Here is a 19,626-nt window from a genome sequence, read left to right as displayed (position 1 = left end):
TTACTTAACAACAATTTTATTACTTTTTATGTAACTGCAACTTCATCACATGAGGAAAGCCAACTTATTCCCGATAGAAGAGGTTCCTTGTCAAAAACTTAATTATTTAAAGAATTTAATATATACAAATGGGATAAATTTTTCAGTCATACAATTTGTGATGTGTGATGTTTAGTCTCCTGTGATAAGAAAAAGTCAAAAATATCATTTATCATAGGAAAACTTAAACTGTCAAATCATCTGCTTTTTACATTTTTTTCTCTTTTTCAGAGCAGTATAAGTACAATTGAAAAAGCCATTTTAACAGGAAAGTATCAGTCACATGTATTTCAGATACATATGCAACAAACATACAACAACATTAGTTTTCTCATTTTCAACTTTCAAATTAACAGGTAAATTTAAATGAATAATTTTAATTAAAATATGCAATTTATATAATGTCTTAAAACAGACCAATCATCCATTGATAAAATTTTGCACATTACCACACGATGATGTCTGCTTCATCATAACCAATGCTGCTACAGGTTCAAATACCTGTCCAGTGAAAGAACATATGCTGCTAAACAATAAATGCTTTTAACTACATATGCATTTAACATTCATATAAAACTTTTTACCTTCGAACCTGTAACAGTATTTTTTTTTACATAACCAACATTAAAAAAACAATTTATAATACAATATACACATGCACATAAAAACATGTAAAAATCACATTTGCGATGAAATGGACAAATAATGATCATATTTACAAATACATTGTCAATGTAATGAAGACTTGTGATTTTTTTTAATTGGTTTTGTTCCGGTTAAGTAAAATGTCTTAAACATGGTCATTGTTTAAAATATAATAAAACTAAAAATGATTGCGAAAAGATGAAAAACATTTTAGCTTACTGTCATTTTAAAGTGATGACTGGTGAAATATTAACAAAAATATTTACTAATTATTTAAATTTCTGGTCCACACATTTGAAGGTGAAAATTCAGAAACAAAAGAAAAATACTGAAATTGTTTAATGAAACTGAAATCAAATTTAAAATAAAGAAAATACTCTTTGCAATTACACTGAAAAACACAGTAGAACCTCAGTTAGGTTTAAGAGTTGCACAACTCAAGACAGCTTCATATTTTTTTATCAATTACAGCATTTGATGTATTTGCAGAATATACAACAAATGCTCTAATTTCAATTTTCAGCAACATAACAAATATGGTATTTTCTAATAGATCGGGGTGCGGGATATTATTTTAAGCAGATTTTATTTGACTTTTAATTGAAATTTAATAAAAAATAAGCTTTAGTACATGCATACATGGAGATGTCTCTTTATTGATCTGTTAATGGGGAAAAAGAATGGTATGATCAAACAGCTACGTTCTTGTATTTATTTCAGAAATGGATTACACAAAATTATAATTTTAATATTTTTCATTGATATATTTTCATACTGTATTTATACTGTTCATGTCAATCCTAAGTGTTTTAGAACTAACTATTACTTTTCCAAAAAATTCTGCAGAATATTAAATTGGAGCAAATTTCAAGGGGAGAAAAGTGATTATGAGAGTTCCAATTCAAACCCTTTCACCTTCTCACCAACATATGGTTTACATTAAAATATTTATTTAGTATGTTTTATTGGTATATTTATGTTACTGTAATTTCTTGCTTACTTTTAAAAATTTTGCTAAGGAAAATGACTTTTGCAGGAATAAAAAAAGTTCTATTTTTCCAACTGAAACAAATTTATGTCAAAATTTCTAATTTAACTAAAAATTTCTAAATTTCACTAAAATTTCTAATATTTAAAGATACAGCAATTCAAGTATTTTATTTAACTGAGGTAACACTGGAGTTTGTTAACAGACAAACAGATTTTTCAGTATGTTTAAAAAATGATAAAACCCAATCTTTTTTCTTTTTTGATTTCTGACTTTTGCATTATTTTCTCTTAAAAACTTTATTCTCTTGTACACATTATACAGAAAAGATTACAACTTTTTCAAGAAATCCTATAAATAAGTGTCATAAAAATGAAACATAAAAAGCAAGCTTTAGTTCCATAAATTAGGTCATTGAGTTAATCCATAAAAATATTTAATGTTCAAGCCTTTTTTTATACCCAATATTTTTAACATTTATAACAGAATATTATCATAATAAAAGGAGCTGATTTTAAATAAAATGAATTAATATCACAAGCAGGCACCATTTTTATGCATTCTAGACTTTAACACTAGAAGTCTAGTAACAGCATTACATAGACAAAATAGGTTCATACCAAACTTTAACTACAATATTTTCCTGTGAATATACAAACCAGCACCATCACAATAGCTTCCCTTCGAAATGGCTTTTCTTATATATAAAAATAGGGTTTTCTACATGGCAAAAGACACCCAGATAGTACATACATTATACACGCATTATTTATGTACACTGTACAAGAAATCAAAATGCGTTGCACAAATCTACGATGGCTTTGCAGTTTTTTTTTTTTTTTTTTTTTTAAATTTATTTATTTTTGTTTTATGTATGTTTCCATTACTACTTAAGCTTTAAGCGTGCTGAGACATGTAATATACATTAGAATTGAAATTTTTTTTTAAATTAAGCTATTTTGATTAGTAATTCACTAGTGGTTCTCCGTTTTCATTACAAATTCTTTACAAAGAATTCAATTTATATTATACTTGCTTATTTGGAAAAGAAGGTTAGGTATTCACAGCTAATTGCACATGATGAAATGTATCCAAGTTATAAAAGATATGAAAATTTTCATAACATACATAAAAATGTTTTTTTAAAAAAGGTTTTCCTTTTTGTTCTTTTAGTAAAAGAAGGGTTTCTTGTTTCATTTACAGATCAATAAATAAAGAGTTATTTTAATATACTACATTCATTTTTACAAACTGAACTCAACATTTAGATCTATCTCGCAATAAATTACAGCAATATGAAAGTTTTCATTTAATACCTGACAGTAATAAGCAATTTGAAATTCATTACAATACAGTGAACCACTGATTTAGAACATCTGAATGCATTAATTACATTTGTCAAAACACATAACCATAATTTAAAACATGTTATTACCATTTCTGCACAAACAAAACTATATTGTACAACAATAAGAGAAAAATATCAATAAGCTGACAAGTATAAGTAAATGGGAACTATTCTTAATACCATAACAATTAAACATTCAGATTATGATGCTCATCTAAATACTACACAATCGTGATCAATTTCAAACAATTACTTCATGTATATTAAATAGGACTAAAACTTCCCGAAATGCTGTATTCATTTTTACATAAACCTTTGTATTGCATAGATAAGATGGAAGTCATTAACAGTGATAGTCTTTGGACATGTATGGCACACATGGAAAAGCAATAAGTATGAGATGTTTTAAAAATTTTCTCTTCAAGCTATAAGTATTTAAAATATCCCTACTGGGGGAAAAAAATTCTGACTTCACTGATCATGCATTCATTTATTAATTAAAAGAACTAATAGCTCTTTTACTAAAAACTAGGCTGCATTCTTTTGTTTCATTCACATGAAATGAATCACACACATATAGAAACATATGGCACATTGTACTTGTAAAAAAGCATTTAAAGCTGTGATATGAATATTTGGCAACAAGCAAGGTTGAAAGGAGGTGAAAAAAATGGCACAATAACTGGCATGTAAATCGCACCCAACTGAAATTTAAATTTGGATTATTATAAGATGTGAGGAACAAAATTTTGCCCTGAAATAGACTAAAAATAAAATATAAATTCGTTCTGAAATGAAATTTTTAAAAAATGGACTAGAGTATATTTAAGAAATCTACACAGATATTGTATTTAACAATATTGAGGATAAGGATAGGATTCTTAGCTATTCATCTCCAATGCATTATTAGAAATACATGAAACAAAAAACTTCAAACAAAGAAATCACATTCTCTAACATACCACAGAGATAAAACAATTTATGATCAGATAACTGTATGTAAATAATCTATGTGTTTTCAGAAATTTTAGTTATTTTTTCAGAAAACTATTCAATTTATAGGAAAAAAACTATGGAAATACATAACTTTTTAAAAAATTTTGCAAGAGAAAAATTAAATATTTATTCCTATGCTAAGCCGCAGTACTTCCACGGTTTGTGAATAATTTAGTGATTTTTGATTATAAGTTTCATAACTATAAATACAATTTTTATTTTTAGGAAGAATACATATTACCCTAAATGATCCTAGAAATCTATGGCTCCTAAAAGTTTAGGAAGTTCTTGTTTTGTTATATAATTATGGGTATTCTTGCAACAGATGACCTACTGGGCTATATCTATATCAACAGCTGATCCACCTTGTATTTGCCTTTGATTAATGCGTATGGCTTGGTTTATTTTATTACAGCAAAGCCTCGAGGGCTATCTGCCCAAGGGAAGGGATACCTTCGTTGAGAACTTTCTATGGGAAACTGACTTGTATATAAAGTTATACATGGGGAAAACCATGAAAATGCCCATGCAGCCAGCCTGTTCACTGGTTTCGAACCTTGGAAAAAACTACCCATGTTCAGCAACTTGGCCACTGGTGTGCCCGATTATGTGTATGAACTACCCATTTGATTTGGCTGTAATTGGTTCCCTCTTTGGCCTTAGTGGACCTACCTCACCACATTTTATAACACCTCATTACTTCGCCAAAAGAAATCAGTGAACGCATATAAATTGCAAAATGTGTAAAAAAAGAAATAATTAGTCTATTTCTCTGTATAATAAAATTTGGCATTACTTGCTTACTTTATTTGTAACAAAATATTAAAATATTTCATAGAATCATAAAAAACACTATAATTTAATGGTATTATTCTAGGACACTGTATTTTAATGGCAGAAATTTAATTATTCATCAAAAAAGAATACAGCTTCAGACTTTCTTTTCTGTCTTAAGACACATTAATTTAATGGTAAAAGTTTAATAATAATAATATATAAAAAAAAGAGTACAGTCCTATAATTTTTTCTGTTTGTCCAACAATACAACAGGTCCTCTTCAGTATTACATCACTTCATTCTTCTAGTAATGCAGTATAATATAGTAATCTGGCAACATAATAAATGTTCTGGTAATGTAATTAGTACATGTAATTTCTTTGTGTTTATTTATTTATTTGTGGACACTGCTGCTTTTCATAAGGTTTAGAATGACAATATTATCTGTTTCTTTTGTTTTGATCATGATCACGAGCAGTAAATCAACCTCATGCAAGAATACCTAATTATGAATGTTAAATTATAATCATTAATTTATAAATATTAATAGCTAATAACTGTATATAATAATTATTATTTCATTATTATATTTTCTTCTACTAAAATTTTTTCACTCCCTCTTTTCCATACCAATTATGTTCAGGTACAATACGATAATTTGCAGCTATATGTATGAGTGTTACACAACTAAAAGTTTGGGAAGCACTGCTATAAATGATGATTTGCTATATTTCATTATTCTTTTTAAAATTCTGATGGGTTGCAATCCTGATTTTTTTTTGGGGGGGGGAGGAACTGCTTTAGACTATAGATTTGGACGTAACATTTTATAATGATTCTTTGATTCTGACCAGTTTTACTAATTGTTCGTAGAAGCAAGATGATTATACAAGCACAAGCAATTAATCATATTGGTTTATCAAACAAAACAGCAGAATTATATTAGGTGGAATACAGATATAAAAAAACATAGTAAAAGTAATCCTTTACTTGGCATTTGATGCAATTAGTCATAATTTGTTTCAATTTAGTTTACCTGTAACGATCACATTTTACAAATACGAGTTATTTCTCACAAAGCTTTTATTTAAAATCGGTTTCACATCAGTAGGGATTTGGGATTTATTTTATTTTCAATCTGTTGAATAATTTGACACATTTAAGTCACCATCTATTCAAAATAATGGGTCAGAATTACACAACTATTATGCAAGCAAAGGGGAATTAAAATCAGAGGTTTAATCAAAGGAAATATCAAGGCAATAAAATTATATTAGGTGGAATAAAAAAACACATAAAAACATCCTAAAATTTGTAATTAGTTTACTGTTTGTCACAACTCATTTCCATCTAGTTTATTCTTAACGATCACGTTTCGAAGAAGGCTTATTATCACACTTAAAGCTTTCAGGTTTCATATCAGTATGGATTTGATATCCAATTCATTCACAATCTGACAGACAAATTTCACTCACCACATTCTGAAATTAAGGGGCCAGAATTACGACTACTTTTCATTGATTTTTCTGCATATCAACACACAAACAAAAAAAACTCTATCAATCATTAAATCAGTCTTTTAGATATGAATTTTGAAAAAATGAAGAACTGCTATATTAACTTCAATATAAACTTCATAAGTAACATTTACTACTTAGACAAAAAAATTTTTAAAGAATATACCTAATTACAAAAAATTACCTGAGACTATTCTTACTTGCTCTTGTATCTATGTGCGTGTATGAGGAGAAAAAGTTAATTTTTCTAGTATTAAAATATTACCAACCCTTCTCTGGTATTTCATTCTTCTAAAAATAGGCTTCATATCAACACACTTTTAAAAGACATTTGTAAATGAGAATGAATCACATAATTTAATTGACAAAATGTGATATAATAATGTAACAAGAGAAGGAAACTTGATAATTAGAAAGGAATTTACAAATTCTGACCTTTCATTTCATTAAAAATAAGAAGAGTGTGATGAAAAGACACTTGCAGCAGAGCAAGATTTCAAAATTCTTTGCATTACTCTAAGCATTGTTATTGCATATTCTACAGTGATAATGAAACAGGTATTAGAAATTTTTCAGCAGCAATGAATAATGATGACAACTATGATTAACTTTGATGAAAGATGAAGTGCATAGCTTAAGTTAAAGGCAAAACTTTGATATTTCTATTCCCTCCCAAAATTGCACAATGTACAGGTGCTTGGCCTTAAAAAGCCAATTTACATGTAAGGCAAACACTTGGTATCATTAGTTGTACTTTCTGATTAACAAATATGTTAGACTGGACAAACATAACTTCATTTTAGTGATTTAGAAAAAAAAAATGCAGTTATGCTTCAGTAGGATCAGATGCAAAATGCAAAAGGTATCCCTGGCTATTAAAATTTGTCTCATGATTAATTTAATTACACCTTTGATGTAAGAAAATTCAAGTCACATGTACAATGATATTGTAATACAAATAGCAAAAAATTTCATTGTGCATAATTGGCCATTGTAAAAAAATTGTCTAGTTATACAGTATTATATTAAAAATGGTCATGTACATAAAATTACATTAGAAAGTGACTAAAATAGGATACAAAGTGTAGATACATTTATTGCTATCTAAATAACCCAGGAAAAACACACATAAATACAGCATTTCAGGAAATCGAGACCTTAAGATAGAAAAGGCTTGAAAATGACTTCTCAGTTTCTTGCTTAAGTGTAAACATAATTAACAATAACTAAAATGCACAAGACTAATGCCGTAATACTGTCTTTCAATAGAGGTGACAAATATATGGTTTTGATTTTAAATATTTTAAAGAATGTTCTAGACATAAACAACATATTCATCCTAAATAGACACACACATGAATAAATGAAGTCCATTTCTTCTTAAGGTGTGCTTCTAATATCAAATTTCAATAGGAATGTTTGTCATAAAGTATTTTTCTTGGCAGAAATTTGTTCATAGACATTAAATGTATAAAGATATTCCTGACAGGAAGATTAATTTGGTATAGAATTTCTTAGCAGATTAATAATTATTCATTTGCACACATTGTGGAGCTAGTTATAATAAATCACCAAAAAAATAATAATTTTTAATTTTTAATTAAGGCTAACCACTTTAAATCTAATTTTCTGCATAATGGGAGGGCCATCTGTTAACTATTTGACCTTTTTTAAAGAGGAAAGTAGAAAGTAAGGCACTGCCTTTTTTAAAGAGTGGAGAGATTACAGGTTAAGAAATAATTCACAGCCTGAAATATTCTCGACTATAAAACAAAAATGTTTAAAAATAACCTCTTTGTATCACTTTTCTTTTTCAAATAGAAAAACATTTTAAAGAGGATAAGAAATACCGGCGGACATGACAACCACCAGTATATTTGTCACCTTCCAAAATGTCTTGCAAACATGATACAAAATTTTCCCCAACCAAAAGTCCAAGGGAAAGACATGTCCTTGTTTATAACTAACATCAGTAGTAATGCACGGATACAAATGTTTACACATTCAACCTACATACTCTTTGAGCCAAGACTTATCATAGATCATCATTAGGAATAATATCAGCATGAACTCCCTTTAATTACACAGGAGCATTTAAGGGGCTCCCCAAGTTATGAAAGAAGTGCTCAAGTGCAATATAGCCCATTAAAATTTTAATTTGGAAGCTGTACGCAGCATAGATATTATTCATTATATTGCTACTGCCAATAGTTGGCAATAATTGCCATACAGCATGATGAAAATCTTGTGCTACGTGCATTTGCGGCTAACAACACTTTGATTTTTCCAGCATAGCAAAAAAGATTTTCTATAAAACAAAAACAAACAAAAAAAGAAATAACAATAGACTACATTTCAGGTACTCACTGTATGTAAGTGATAATATCTAATGTACAGTTAACTGCATGAGAAAAGTAAACACAAATGATTCTTACTGTACACCGGGAAGCCCCTCATTGTATCAGTTGAAGTAAGCAACAAGGAAATCACATACACACAGTGCAAAATGTAACAAATAAATGGAACAATGACAAGCACTTAACCAATAACTAGACCAATGCCAGTGAAGTATTTGCTAAGCAATGACACAGCTTCACTGAAACAAAGTTTAAAAACAACTAACAAATAAGCAAAATTGTGACACAGCACAAAACAAAACAGTCTGATCACAAACTAGGTTTTACAGATCCGATGATGTGGTTGAAGGTATAGCTGGAACACCAGGTTCCAGTATGAGAGTTCCCATAATTGGATCATAAGTTCCAGCCAGGAAATATGTATCATTATTGTCAAATAAAGATCCATAATTATTTTCTGGATGCCTCTTTTGTTGATATTCTTCCCATGATAAGACTTCACACTTATGAGATATCGTTTGCACATCATTTTCATCAAAATGTGGAGACTGGAACAGTGCTCCCTAGAGAAAATTTAAAAAAGCACTTTAATAACAAAATAGCTTCATTCAAGCAAAATTCTAATGTCTATAAACTAAAAAGATTAAGGAAGGAATTATTTAATTAACAAGTTATTAACAAACAAGAGTGAAAACAAAATTCAAAAAGATTAAGGAAGGAATAATTTAATTAACACGTTATTAATAAACAAGAGTGAAAACAAAATTCAATTTCCACTGAAGAACAGAAAAAGAAATTTTATTTACCAGCTTCAAAAATTATTACATTAGCATCTATTATTTATTACTACAAGTTTAGAAAGACTATGCCAAAAGTTCCATATGCATTATTGTATCTTTTTTAATTTAGTAAACATATGACATACTTAAAACTATTTTGTTTTGCTAATTTAAGCTTACTTTTATGTACAAACAGCAAAGTGTTTTTTGAAAAGTCCCTTACGATTCATATAGAATTTTGACAAAAGAATTAACTTATTACTACAAATGTATGTGTACATATTGTATGTATATCTGTACAGAACTATCCCTATATCCATGAGTAATTTGGTCCAACACATAACCACAAATAATAATAAATGCTATGCCAAACAGGATGTGCATAACATATGTAAATTCAGTGAAGTTTAATTGATAAATCTGGCATCATAAGACATTACGAGTATTAATAACAATGAAATACACTGTACACTATAACACTTCATATACTGCATTATTAATATAAAATAATGTACAATTTACTCTCCAAAATTTTAGTTTTCCTTTTAATGGATAAAATTTCATAGCTTTTCTTAAAATTTTAAAGAGGTAGAAGCATCACAACTTTTACACTGGAAACCAATGCAATCTAAATAAGAAATTTCTGACTACGACTGTTATTAATGAGATTGTTACAGCAGAGACGAGAGAAATAATTTAATGGGAAAATCTGAGTACACAGGAGAAGGGAAGGTGTCAGATGTTTTGACCATTGATAACCTTGGTCTCCTGTGGAATTTTTACACCATCATAGAGCAAAGATTAATTGAGTGCAACACTAAGAAGTTACTTGTAATCTGAGAATGTACATAAGGTTCAAAAGATGATCATTTTCATTCCCTTTCCATTTAGTTCCAGACACATTCCATTCCAATTTAGTTTTCTTAGAGGAAATGTTTTCAGTTATTTCATTTGAGGCTACAAAGACTAAGAACTTTTATTTTTAAAACAACAAAACAATTTAAATTCTGGGATAATTTTTCGAGGGTGGGAAGAGAAAAGAACAAATCTTTTCTCCCAAATATTCGTAACTAGATAATCCATCCTGAAACGCCTGAAATTTCAGAATATTTAAAAATGTTTCCCATACAATAAAGCCTTAAAAGGATAATGCTGAAAACATATATCGTATTTCCTTGTGTATTTTCCCCCTTGCATTTTAATTCCAGGTTCTGAAAATTAAATTTAAAAAAAAAAAAAAAAAAACACGCATATTTTTCTTTTTCATAATGCATTTAGGCAACAAGCATGAGCTTCCCTAAATTTTAAAACAGATTCATTCATACAGTGATTTTTTTTGTTTTACTAACAAAGCTAAACTCTCTCAAACTGCTTGCGAAAGTCACGCCAAATCTTTCCCTTTTAACTGTACAACTTTATGCCAGCCTAATTCAAGAACCTACCAGTCGCAGTGAACTGACATTCAGTCTAAAATTTTACGGAGTTAGCCTCACATTCATCTTCTATAATTATTTATGAATGATTTCAGACCTAAGGAGTACCATAGACTACAATAAGAATAGATGAGATTCAGGTTACGAGGAAGTAGAAATGAAAGTATCTTATTAAATATTATAATGTTAATATTACTACATATTCTTATTGGAATGTAGGTTTCCTTAAAAAAATAATCTTGTGGTAGTTAAGCTTATCCATGACTACTTTTCATTTGCTAGTCCTTACTGTAACTATGGCCTTTGGAAATTTAAATTATTCACATGAATTTCCCCTTTTGATTTTCGAACGATAAAATTAGTAAAATAACGGGAGAAAATACATAAGGAAATATGGTATTCATAATTTCTGATCTAATATTTCAAATGCAATTATAAGCCATTTCTCTCCCTCCCCCCGATTTTTTACTCTAATAAATAAATGCATGAAATCTAGAAGACTACTGAATATTTTAGTTAAATACATCACAGTTATATGAAGACAGATAGCAACTTTTTTTTTAATATTATACTTTATTCTATACAGTGCAGATTAGAAACAGCAAGAAATGAATTATTGGATGATTTTACCAAATTTTCATTACAGCCTGGCTTAAAAAAATTTGATAAATTATAAATATAAAAATATCAGAACAATTCAAAGAAAAATCTACTAGATAATAATTTTTACCTTTATTTGACTGAGTTTCTTTCCACTTTTGGTTTCTTCAGGATGGTAAAACCATTTGACTTTAACATCCATTTTACCACCCCACGATTCCCACATTGTTTCTATCCTACCAATGTATGGTAAGTGTGGTCGTCCAGTTGATAAGAAAACAGCACAGTCCCCTACCTACATTGTTTATAAATATAAACTCATTAGTCTATTAAATGATAAGAATGATCTTTATGCCTTTAATTCAATCTTTTTTAGATACACAAAGTTAAATGAATAAGTTAATAATCAATTGAACAGCTGCATTTGATACAAAGTATGTTAGAATATCATCTAAAGACCAAAGCGAATAAAATAAACTAATAAATAATGCTCCACAATTGAAAACCAATTACACTGAAACTGGTTACACACATCTCTCTTGTTCAACTATATTTTTAAGAAAGAAATTAAACTAGGTTCTAAGTCTGCAACAGATTCTCTAGGTTTGAATGGCATGCATGCTACACATCAATTTGCAAATTTTAAAACAAAAATCACTTCTTTTATATCATTTTAAGAAAACTGAAATACATTTGAAAACACTGGCATAAATTTAGAACGGGGTGCAATGAAGACCAAAGATTTAGCACAATTTTTCTCAAACAATATTTTGTTCCCGATATTTAAATTTTTTTCAACATTTATATCATACTGTTTAAATTTTACATATCTGTCATTGAAACCTAAAATATATAAATATCAATAATAATTTCTTGTTAAACTGATATGAAAATTTTATAAAGCACTAGCTTGATATTTATTGCTTTTAACAGTTTTGTATATAAAGCAATATTTTTCTATTTCTCAACTTGCTGTGTAAATCTATGATTAATAACAATAAAAATAGATTGCCATTTTTTATCCAAAGAATTAAATACAGATTCTATTAATACAAATATGGAAATTTATTAGATTGTTAAGCATTTAAATAACGCAGTAAATAGACAACAAAATTTAAACTATGAAACAATAAAATTTGCAGACTGCGCAAATTTTAATCCAAAAATATGCAAATCCTCAATTTCCAAAAAGCTCATTTAAGAAATGAACAAATTTAGTCATAAAAATTGTCAATTTAAGCAGTTGAAGAAAGAGATAGTATTCTCCTTCTACTTTTTTTTTTAATATTATTAAAATTTTTTTTTAAAGCAGGCATATATGGTAGCTATGGTTACTAATATTTATTATATTCATAACTATTAAAATTATATCATTCTCTATGTTTGTTTATTGGCTTATACATACAGATATGCAAATAAGATTTATTTTAGACACATAGATCTACCAAAGATTCATAAAATATGTTTAAAATCAAAAACAGAAAAAACATACAATATATATATATATATATATATATATATTTTTACATTTAAAATAATTTGTTAAAGAATTTGAAAGAATCAAAAATATTATATTGCAAGTCAGAGCTTAGAAAAATCTATAGTTATATTGATTTAAATAAATATAAGCACTAACAAACAAATACATATTCTTTATGAATAGGGAGGTGCAAAAGTAATCATGCATTTTTCAGAGAATAACACTTTTAGTTTATTCTTTAATGTAAAAAACAAAACAGAAATTTTGAAAAATGTTATTAATTACACAGCTTTATCAAACCCATATTTTCTGTGAGTAATAAAAAATGTCAAACTTAAAATACCAAACCTATAATTCTTTATTTTTCAGGATTTGTTGGTAAATGCAGATCTGAGACACATGGATAAAGTCATTGTGCAGAAGATAACAAACAAAAAGCAATAATGACAATTCAATAAAAATGTTTTTTTAACCCAAATTTTTATGAATAAATGCAATAAACTTCAATATTTGCATTTTTTACCTTAAAAATTCCTACCTACTGCAGCAAGTGCATCACAATTACCAAAAATAAGTACACAACATTTGTACATTAGATTAAGACTTTAACATTAAATAAAACCCCATTTATCAGAACCAAAGTAAATAAAGACAAATAACAATATTTTTTGATAACTTGTGGGAACTATTTTTGGCAACTGAAGTCATCTACAGCATAGTTATGCAAACGTACAATATTATAATATAGCAAAGGTAGAAATGGCGTATAGGGACAGTCCTGTATTTCCTGTTCTAGTCAGCATATTGACAAAATTCAAATTGGACATTTCTTGTCTCAAAAGTGCAATATATATATATAATACAACAGTTTTTTTACGAAAAATTGCATATTTTCTGAAATGAAAGCCAATTTTCCTAATATTTTGATTCTAACACCTAAACACCATACTCTGTTAGAACTGTGCAAGGAGTTTTGTATTTTAAGTGTTAAGTCATCACTTGAAGACACCTGAAATCAATTTGATATCAAAAAAATAACTTCATTTGAGGAACTTCTAATTTATGTTAACAATGGATTGTTTCAAATATTTGCTAAATGACCATCTAACAAACTTATATAGGATAATAATATTTAGTTTTCTTAAATTTTAAATAAAAGAATCATTTCAAAGAAAAAATATTGAACAAATTAATAATTATCTTGTAATCTGAAGTTTTCAGAGAGCAGTCTAATACTTTATCATTAAAAAAGTCTTAAAATTTAAAATATGCAAATTGTACATCTACTTTATCTTTTTAAAAAACACATCATCGAATGTCAATTCATAAAACTAAATCTTGACTGTTGCTGAATAAAAACTCAACTAAGAAAATTTCAATTTGAGAACCCATTCCTAGATTTGACATTTTCTCTTCTAAATCTAAGATGGCATAAAATGAAAAATGTCAAAAAATTATATTACTACTTCAAAATTATTTAAAAAAGCTATATATAGAGAGAAATGAATGCAGTCACCCATTGCAGCAAAATTTTATTAACACTTTATAGATTTTATTTTGAATGCAGATGATAGTTTAAAACAAGTTTACATACACATGAAATATAGTTTAAAAGTTTGCAGTCGGTGCACACAGATTTAAATACAGCATATTAGAAAAAGATGCACAGAATGTTTAAAATTATTTTATTTATCATGCTTATGGTACAAAATGAATTTTTTTTTGTAAAATGTCATGAAGAACATCAGATATGATAATTCTTTTAAATGATTAACTTTTTTACCAAACATAAGCCATGCTCTTTTACTATTTTGATGACAAATAAAAGATCTTATGCATTGTTGCCTGGCAGCAAACATATAACCTTTAATTGATATGGTATGGGGTCTAATGAGCTGAAGCATCGAAGTTTATATAACTATTATTTTATATAGAGGATAATCACACGTTTCTCATTGTCATCATCATTTTCGTCAAAAATATTATTTTACTTCCAAATAAAATGCAAATATTTTTTATGCGACTATTTTGAATAACTAATTACATAGTTGAAAAGTATCTACAAAAAATAAACATATTAGTAGCTAAGTCGATAAAAGCTTGCTGTATATTGGTAATACAAGCCAGGTTTAAATTCTGGCAAATAGGCTGATAGGATAGGTTTATTATGATTTTTCCTACACATACCACAAATACATGCCAGTTTCCCTCTAACAGATAAATGAAAGAGATTCTCCATGAAGATATCTCTACTTTTACACAAGTAATTCTCATATGTGATAACAGATCAAACAATTATCAAAAAGAGTAATTTTAACTATGAGTTCCAGGGTAACTAACTATGATACCAAAATTTTCATGGTAATAAAAGTTAATATTATCCAGTAAGCCATGAAGCAATTTTTATTTACATCTCAAAATGACCTAAAGAAATGACAAATCAAAATTTAATAAAACTGGAAAAAGAAGTGGAACAAAAATCACTTTTCATAAATTTATAAATTAAAAAAGAATTTATTAAAGCATTTATTTATATTCTTGCATGATGCAAATCATTGTGAATTTTATGCAAACTGAAAAACTGCCTTTCTATTACTTTTAATTTACTTCTATCTTTCTAGAGTGCAATGGCTTCAACCACATTAAAGTCAAAATTTATTTAGATGAAAACAGGACAAATAAATAAATGGTACTTTCTGATTACTCATAACAAATGTTCAAGCATACATGTGAATTTCATGCTTTATATTTAACCAGCTTTTTCTTGAAAAGTATCCACCAGTTGTAAAAATGAAAAATCATCCATGCAGGTTTTGTCCCCCCCTTCATAAAATTTATAATATTTTCTGAGCCATAAAAATAACCATATATATATATATATTTCACACCAATGCACATAGTCATATGTGATATAATTCATGGCAACTTTTCATGAGGATGCAGATAATCAGAAAATAAAACAAATGAATAAATAAAATAAAATAAAAACATTACCAGATGTAAGTAAGCATTTCTTTCAAATTTAATCAATTATTATGCTTCCTTAAAGTCTTATAATTTTTAATACAGCTCCAGTTTTACAAAATAAATTGTTAGTTTTTCATATTTTTAATTTAAAGTATTAAATATATTATGTTAATGACATGCAGTCTTTTTTAGAACTAAAATGTTTTCAATGAATACATTAAAAAATTAAATTTCCTTAAATAAGTGAGAAAAACTCTTAATTTTACAGAAGACTAACTTCAGATTACCCCCCCCAAAAAAAATAAAAATAAAAATAAAAGTAAAAAATATAAAAAAATTCCAAATACAGTCAAAAGTCCTTAATCCGGACTCGTCGGGACTTCCGCGATTCCGGATTATAGATCATCAATTTAAATCTGGTAAGATGGCATGCAGAAATTATAAAATTAAAAATATGAAACCGTAATTTATGAAATAAAGAACAATTATGATCTAAAGGGTAACAAAATTTACAAAAAAAAAAGTTTAATATTTATTTGTTTACATTATTAAACATTTCTTTCAATGTAAGTTGTTTAAGTTGCTTCGTTTTTTATGTGATAATACATTCTCTTTAATTCTATAAACAGACATAATTTCTTGTTCAGTTACAAAGTTCTACTGTTCAAGTCCTATAATTGCTGTGTCGTGAATACGGACTAATTTGTCAATCAAAATTTTTTCGTTTTCAATAACCTCTGTTACTTTCTTCGCTATCGGAAGCGAATTATGATGACGAGGAATTTGATTTAAATCATATCAAAGGAGGAGGACATCGAGATGAAATACTACATTTAGTAAGGAATTATAAGCCAAATAAAATAAAAACATCTGCCCTGAAGATAAGGATAGTGCTGACAGATCAACTTCCAATTCATTGCGCACCACCGGCGTTAAAGATAAACAAAGTTTAGATAAACAAAGGATATGCCTTTATCCATTTTTTGCAGCAATTCCACTTTTTGTTTAATGGACTTTGAAACATACTTTCGCTTTGTAGATCCTTTACATATTAGTAAATATATATCAGAAAATCTATATGACATAATCGAAAGTTCAAGCTTACTTTTATAAAATTGCTCTAACAGTCTGCAAAAAATAATAAGCCGGATCCAATTTGAAGATTAAGGAACAATGCAATCTGCAACATTAACTGAATTAGATAATTTTAGCTTAGCTTATACCATCCGTTGTACATTAAACATGCATTCATAAACGTATTTTGCACATGCGCACACGCATATTTGCAGCCGTAAAGGTCAATACGACGCATGCGCAGAAAGTTTGTAGCTTTGAGGTCCGGATTATAGATCATTCCGGATTATAGGTGTCCGAATTAACGACTTTTGACTGTATAAAACCAGATTTACTTCACATTACAGAACAAAAATTTTTATTACTGCATATTTGAGATATGAAAAAAGCAAGCTGAATTCTGTTGATCAGCCAACTAGATTTGGAAATAAAGAACTGTCCTTCCCCTCCCTTACTGTACATCTTTACTTAAAACAAGTGATCTTTTGTGAGGTTTTTTCTTGAAATGATTATGAAAGCAACTATTGTACCACATTTGATGAGCTACATATCAAAAGATATAAATTCACTCCACTGACAATCATCTAGCAACAAATAAATTTCTTTTGTTGTTGTAACTATAGTACTGTAATAAAATAACTATTCAGCCTGTTAAATGCAGTGTAAAGTCACACTGGTCCCTGGGAACTAGCCACAGCATTCAGATCTATGCTACACCACCATGCACAATGTTCCTTGAATATTGACAAAATTCAACATATCATGTAAGTGACACTGGTTTTATTCAATTGAAGTTTCCAGGAAAACTAATAAAAAAAAGATATTCACAACAGCAGTGTTCGGTAAAAGTTCGAAACTTTATTTCCCGTATCTTTTTACTGATTTCTGTAATGCGTTTTTACAGTAATCATTTGTTCTGAAAGATCAGTATATTTGTTCCCCATATTATAGACAGTAACTGTTTTTTAGTTTAGAAATAAATCTTATTTTCATTTTAACAGTTTCAATGTCTGCTGAATTTTCGGTAGACAGCAATAAAAAATTATTTTCTCTCCATTTTAAAAAACTGTAATTCTTTCTCTGCTTTCTTTTGCAATACATTTTTCATGTTTAAATTTCTGGTGTCCTATTCACTTCATAAAAAACTCTGCCACTGTAGACATAGAAGCTGGATATACATCCAAACAAACAAAATTTTAAAATTTTATTCCACTCGTGTGTCTTTTTGTTTGCATATTTGTGCATGCATTGTTGAAATAAAATTCATACATGACATGGTGTTATGCATTTGTTAATACACATTAGTTCTGTTGGATTATATTTGCCTTCATTAGCATGTATATTTGCCTGTTCAGTTATCTTCAACCATTTTCTCAATTAACTAGCAACACAGAAGTTATTTACATTTACATAATTCTGAACTTTTAAGTTATTTACAACATCATATGCACTAGAAAAGGTTACAAAACCAAACCACTTGAAATCTTGATCACCAACATATTATTATAATTATTTAATAATTATTAAATGCTTATTCTTGAACAAATTACTGTCTTCATATGAAAGCAATATACAGAGATGGTGATTTTAAGATAGCAAAATTAATCCCCCCTTTTCATTCTATTAGCATTTTCAGACTAATTAAAAAAAAAAAAAACTTGGAATTTATTACGACAACAAATCTGGTAGATTCAGTGAAAGAAATTAAATCAGTCTTGTGAGTTTTCTTGGTCATCCCAGCATGATTTAACCTTATTTTTCATTAACTTATCTCTAGTTTATCACTCACCTATCACACACGACCACCTCCACCTAACAATAGAATGCATTATGAATGGAACACTAAGCAAAACAATCTGTCAAATATTGCAATATTTACATGAAATACTCTTGTGGAAGCATTCTTTCACTGTGTGCTATTTTCCATTTGCACCATAGTTTCAAACTTCTGTTCAATGATTATAATCATAATGTCTGTATAAAAATTAATTGAGATTTTAATGTAATAAACATTAAGAAATCTTCTAATAAATATATTTAAATCTGTAAATGGAATAACTATCAAAAATTGCAAAAAAATAGCTAATTACTTTTGGACCTCCTAAATATATTTACATACTTAAAAAATATTCTCACACAATCCTTACATAGCATGCAACTAAATTTTTCAGAATTACGAAAAAAAAAAAAGCAATTATAAGGCCTAGTATAACCTCGTTACACTCCTTAAGCTGTTAGGCATTAAAGAAAAATAAATTGACTAAGTTACCCTTATTGTTTCTTTGCCACGTTGAATAGCCCTATAAAATTCTTTTTTAGCTTTTCCTTTCGCCCCGGGTCTGCGGAAGCTTTTTCCCGACCATCTCCACAGCTGACGTACCGGCAAAAATGCTGAATAAAATGTTTTCAGTTAAATATAAGTGATGAACAGGAACAGAAATGTCTGTTGCGAATTCATGTAGTTGTTGCAAAACAAGCTTATAATCAAATTATCAATCAGACTTGCTTTAATATATATATATAACAAGGAATATAATCAGTAAACTTTGAGCTGATATGAGACTTTTCTTATATAAAGATAAGAGAAAGCCTAAAAATGAGTTGCAGGAAGCTACAGATGAAGATA

The 19,626-nt window shown here is 28.1% G+C and overlaps 1 protein-coding gene across 6 annotated transcripts in view; it reads right to left on the bottom strand.

Moving 5' to 3' along the window:
- LOC118199512 (uncharacterized) overlaps positions 1 to 19,626 on the bottom strand; it is a 497,225-nt gene continuing 477,599 nt past the window's right edge. For all 6 annotated transcript variants that reach the window (XM_085814058.1, XM_085814057.1, XM_085814061.1 and 3 more), the window contains 3 exons: positions 19,270 to 19,391; positions 11,610 to 11,774; positions 1 to 9,230 (listed from right to left, as the gene is read on the bottom strand). In XM_085814058.1, coding sequence (XP_085670184.1) covers positions 8,991 to 9,230; positions 11,610 to 11,774; positions 19,270 to 19,391 — 527 coding nt within the window. In that variant the 3' untranslated portion in view covers positions 1 to 8,990. The remainder of the gene's footprint in view (positions 9,231 to 11,609; positions 11,775 to 19,269; positions 19,392 to 19,626) is intronic.

Source organism: Stegodyphus dumicola, chromosome 3 (assembly GCF_044657685.1).
Source record: "Stegodyphus dumicola isolate Sdum_Otavi_A_Nest chromosome 3, ASM4465768v1".
NCBI lineage: Eukaryota > Metazoa > Arthropoda > Arachnida > Araneae > Eresidae > Stegodyphus > Stegodyphus dumicola.
Note: the sequence above shows the minus strand (reverse complement) of the source record. Positions and strands in the feature narration are given on the sequence as shown.